This window comes from Populus euphratica, unplaced genomic scaffold, assembly GCF_000495115.2.
Source record: "Populus euphratica unplaced genomic scaffold, PopEup_1.0 scaffold431.1, whole genome shotgun sequence".
NCBI lineage: Eukaryota > Viridiplantae > Streptophyta > Magnoliopsida > Malpighiales > Salicaceae > Populus > Populus euphratica.
In genome coordinates, this window is record NW_011500119.1 from 289,791 (window position 1) to 295,154 (window position 5,364).

General features: G+C 31.7%; 1 protein-coding gene across 1 annotated transcript; it reads left to right on the plus strand.

Annotated features, from left to right (window-relative positions):
- Positions 1-2,387: 2,387 nt before the first annotated feature.
- LOC105110039 (probable terpene synthase 12) lies at positions 2,388-4,969 on the plus strand. The gene is made up of 7 exons (XM_011004941.1): positions 2,388-2,736; positions 2,816-3,083; positions 3,215-3,587; positions 3,675-3,893; positions 3,990-4,128; positions 4,223-4,471; positions 4,571-4,969. Exons 1-7 carry the CDS (start codon positions 2,509-2,511, stop codon positions 4,868-4,870), a joined length of 1,776 nt encoding a protein of 591 aa, XP_011003243.1. The 5' UTR covers positions 2,388-2,508; the 3' UTR covers positions 4,871-4,969.
- The last annotated feature ends 395 nt before the right edge of the window (positions 4,970-5,364 follow it).

The following is a 5,364-nucleotide window of genomic DNA, read 5'->3' on the forward strand; positions in this document are numbered from 1 at the left end:
AAATCAGTGCACACACTTGGGATCAAATTAAGGATCCATAAAAAATTACAAAAAATTACCTTACAGCACAAATTTAATTATTTTCTGTACCCAAGAGAACATTAATGTCAGAAACACAAACCTACAAGAACATCCCCTAGACCATACAATTAAAATAATCTCGTTTAATTTATTTTTTAAAAATTTTCATTTCAAGTCTTATAAATTTTAGAGTTATTAAAAATATATGTGTTAAATAACTTTAGAGCTCATGAAATTAATTAAGATATATATAAATTAACCTAATATTTATATTAATAAAAAAAAAATATACGATTCTAAGTAAAAATATGTGTTTTTCTTTTTTTTGTTTATACATTTTACCTATATTTTATTGACAAAACCCATCTAATCCACCTCGGCCGGTCTTGCTCGATGATCCGTTAATCATACATATCAAATCTTCAATTGAAGTGTCGTAATCATAATAGCATCTTGTCACGTTGGTAAATTTGGACAAAACCCAACTAATCAAAACATAAAATTCAAAATTTTAATTTTTAATTTTCTGCTTAAAAAAAAAAAAGAGGTTAGCATTGTTGTGTCAGATGTGACGTGGTAAAAGATTTATGTTATTTAATTTTTTTATTAAACTGATATTTTTTAATTTTTTAATTCACATCCAGGGAGGTTTTAATTGCATTTTACTTGATTAATCTATTTAATGGAGTCAATTTAATTTATTTAGTTAAATCAATTTTAATAATTATGACTGTGAGTCAACCATGAGTCTGACTTATTTATATAGCCGGTTCATAATATAAAAATTAGAACTCCAACAAACCCTCGAGGACCTATTTTATCTTTTTAATTTTTTTCTTTACTCGTTCATCTTTCTTATCTCGTCAACTTATTTATTTTTTTTTAATTTAACTTTTATACATGTTAATGAATTTAACTAAGATATAAATTCTGAAAACAACCATCGTTTTCAACCACAATTATGTACAAAACCACTGTTCAGGAACGTATTTGTTTTCAATCGATATTATTTTCCATCTGTTTTTTCAACTTTTTCAACGCTTGTAATTGTATAAGAATTCTTACCAAGTTGTAATTTTTCAGAAAAATCCGACTTTAATGCGTACAGTGGCCCAAGTCAACGTGTGAGGCGATGACTTGTGGATGGTGACTCTGGTAATGATTACTAGTTATACTAGCAGTCTGAACACGTGCTCCTTCCTACATAATAGCATCAAGTCAACTATGCAGATTCTTTTTTTACCCTTTTTTTAATTTAAAAATATTTTTTAAAAAAATTAAAATTAATATTTTTTTAATGTTTTTAATATGTAGGTGTGAAAAATAATTTTTAAAAAATAATAAAAATATTATTTTAATATTTCATAGGCAATCAAATAGGAATGGCTCAAACATTTTAGGAGATTAATCGCTATAAGGAGGAAATTCAGCTCGCAAAAGCTACCCCCGTTCGAATGGAAAGGTTTATCAGCTGGCAAGCTCGTACACATGGATGGGTAACTATAATTGTTTTTTAAAATATTTTTATTAAGAAATATATTAAAATATTTTTTATTTTTAATATTAGTATATCAAAAAAAATAAAACACTAAAAAAATTAATTTTAATAAAAAAATTAATTAATTCTTAAATTTCTTCAAAGTGATCGTGAAGCATAAAAAAACAAAAATAAACGTGCTTTTGTTTCAAATGTAACAAGAGCACGCCACCGACCGATGCTGTGGCCCAGGTTATCCAACTTTTTTGTTTGAGAATAAGGTTTATGTGGCTCTCTTCTTCTTTCCCGTGCTTCTCCTTGTATGTGAATTTTCCAGAATTCCACGTTTGTGTTACTGTGTTAATTTTGTTATTTTTAAATAATATAAACTATTTAATTATTAAATTAAAAATAACAGCAGTCATATAAATATTTTAATATTTTTGTTTGGACACTAAAACCGAAAGATGTAAAATGTTGGAAGGTCATAAAAAATAATTATGTAAAATGAAATTTTTTAAAGTATAAAATTAATCAAGCTATAGTAAATTCGATGTCATTTCTTTTCTTAAAATATAAATATAAAACATGTTTTTTTTTTTTAAAAAAAAGGAAAATAATCCAAAGCCATCATGAACTTTTATAATTTTTGGACTCCTAGTTAGTTCAGGACCAAGGAATCTTCCCATGAAAAAAAAAAAAAACCATCGTCACTTTCGAAAACCATTTTATTTGACTTTGAATAAAATTCGACATTTAATTTTTGGGTTTTTTATGTTTTAAAAATTAGAAATTAACAAAAAAAACGTGCATTAAACTGAAGTTTCCACTCACTGCAGTATGAAGTTATAAAACTATTCCACAAGAACAATCATACAAGCAATAATTATCTGAAGGTCTGCATATATATAGACCTTAATTCACTTGAACAAGTATTCATCGGAGCAAGGTTGCCTGAGGCATCTTTGGGACCAAGTTAGCACAACAGCCTGATTTCTAGCCTCTTTGCAATGGCACTTTGTCTCTTTACCAGCTTACCTAGCGTGAACTCCATGAATCGGAAAGATATGCCGAGGCATCCTCTGCCAAGAGCAGCTCATAGAACTTGCATTAACTTGCAGTTCACTTGTTCAGTAAGCTTGAAAGAATCCCATGAAGTTAGCAAGAGACGATTGGCCAATTACCAACCAACAACTTGGAGCTGCGATTTCTTGCAGTCTTTAAAGAATGATAATGCAGTAAGCACATGCTATATTATTTTTAGCTTTTTGTTTCTCATATATATATGAAGCATGGTGTGAAATATCCATATTGTAGGACAAAATATACAAAGACAAGGCGATGGAGCTAGAAGAGGAGGTGAGGTGCATGATTCACAGTGGAGACATGAAGATGTTAACCATGCTTGAAATGATTGATGACATTCAACGGTTAGGCTTGGGGCATCGGTTTGAAAAAGACATAAAGAGAAAACTTGATAGAATTTCTTCTTCAGAACAAAGTTACTTTGAAACAGAGAAATCTCTCCGTGCGACTGCTCTTTGCTTCAGGCTACTGAGACAACATGGTTATGAGATTTCTCAAGGCACGTTATGAAAACCATATCTAAAAGCCAATTTTTTTCAACAACGTACAGGGTCCATATGTTTTTTTTCACATGTTCACAAGGACCATGCGCCGTGATTTGATTAACCATGTTGTTTATGTGATCTACAGATATTTTTGACGGCTTTACAGATGATCAAGGCAATTTCATGGCCTACCTTCACAACGATATCGAAGGAATGCTTAGTTTGTATGAAGCTTCACATCTTGCCTGTGAAGGAGAAGAAATTTTAGATAAAGCGAATAAACAGACAAGCATATACTTAAGAAACCATCTAGGAAACTCAGACTCTATAACTGCTGAAAGAATCAGTCATGCTCTGGAGGTACCATTGCATCACAAGATGATCATGTTAGAAGCTCGATGGCATATTGAATCATACGGTAAGAGGGAAGATGCGAATCCCACGCTACTCCAACTTTCCAAGTTGAATTTCAACATGGTTCAATCAGTCTTGCAAAGAGATCTCCAAGCCATGTCAAGGTACGTATGATTAACTTACCAATTAGGAAATCAAGCTAGGCTTCAGTGTTGGTTTTATAATTGACCTCCCTGGTGTCGATGATCAAGGTGGTGGCATGACCTGGGCTTGAAGAACAAGCTCAGATTTAGCAGAGACAGACTAATGGAGTGCTTTTTTTGGACTGTTGGAATGGCCTTTGAACCTGAATTTTGCTCATGTCGCAAAGGACTAACAAAAGTGACATCATTCATAACCACTATAGATGATGTCTATGATGTTTATGGTGCTTTGGATGAATTGGAAGTTTTCACAGAGGCTGTTGAAAGGTTTGTATTGGCAGTATAATAAATCAACAATCATAATTTTTTTTTTTTCCTGATCCCTAAAGATATTGTTGAAAAATCCCAATTGTTTTTCATCAGGTGGGATGTCAGTGCTGTGAGGAATCTTCCAGACTATATGAAGTTATGCTTCTTAGCCCTTTTCAACACAGTTAATGAAATGGCATATGACCACCTTAAAGAACAAGGAGAAGATGTCATTCCTTATCTAACCAAAGCAGTATGTTCATCTAATTTAATGGTTTATGTCCTGATAGTGATAACCTTTATATACTTTATCCACCGAAGTCACAATTATACAAGTTCTATTACAGTGGGCTGATTTATGCAAAGCATTCTTGCAAGAAGCAAAATGGAGCTACAACAATATCACACCATCATTTGAAGAATATCTTGAAAATGCATGGCGATCGATATCAGGAACTGTCATCCTCATCCAGGCCTATTTTCTTTTGGGAGAAAACATCTCCAAGCAAACTCTTGATTACTTAGTAAACTACGATGAATTACTCAGATGGCCATCCGTTATTTTTCGACTCTATAATGATTTAGCCACTTCATCAGTACGTGCTATATATGAATATTAGATTCTACTACCAAGATTTGCTCAAGAAATTTACACATTGTACTAATTAACATTCTTGCTTTGGTTAATTTTTCAGGCAGAGATAGCCAGAGGGGAAACAGCTAATTCAATCTCTTGCTACATGTACGAAACCGGTGCTTCTGAGGCTGAGGCACGCAAACATATAAAGAAACTGATTCAAAAGGCATGGAGGAGCATGAACAAATGTCAAATTGATAACGAAACTCCTTTTGCTAGAAGCTTTGTAGCAACAGTAATTAATCTGGCTAGGATTGCCCAGTGCACATACCAACATGGAGATGGACATGGAGCACCAGATAGCAGATCCAAGAATAGAATCTCGTCCTTGATAATTGAACCCATTTCATTTCATTAATCTACATGCATGTATGTATATAGTGTGTTCCTCAATTTTAATATTATTGTTGTTATTATTTTTAATTTAGTTTATATTATCTCTTTTTTATCACGCTAATTACTAGCTATATTAATATTTTTTTACTAATATATATTTTTGGACTAACTACATGTATTTTGATTAATTAAAATTAACAATTATATAAATTTATAGCAATTTATGAAACAAATCATGCTCTTAAAATTAATTATATACTTTGTTAATTTTAAATAAAATTAATAAATAATTTAATCAATGTAGATTAAAAATATCCTTTTCATTTGATCACATCAAAATATGGTGGCAGTATTATTCCGACAATAGATTCCGGTAAAGTTTACGTGTTCAGTTGTTAACATTGTCATGATTAACAGATGAAATGAACTGAGATATTTTAATTATAGTTTTAAAATCCGACCCGGCCCTGCAGGTTGACCCGGGACCCGGCCGACCCGGGGCTAGAACTTGGCCGG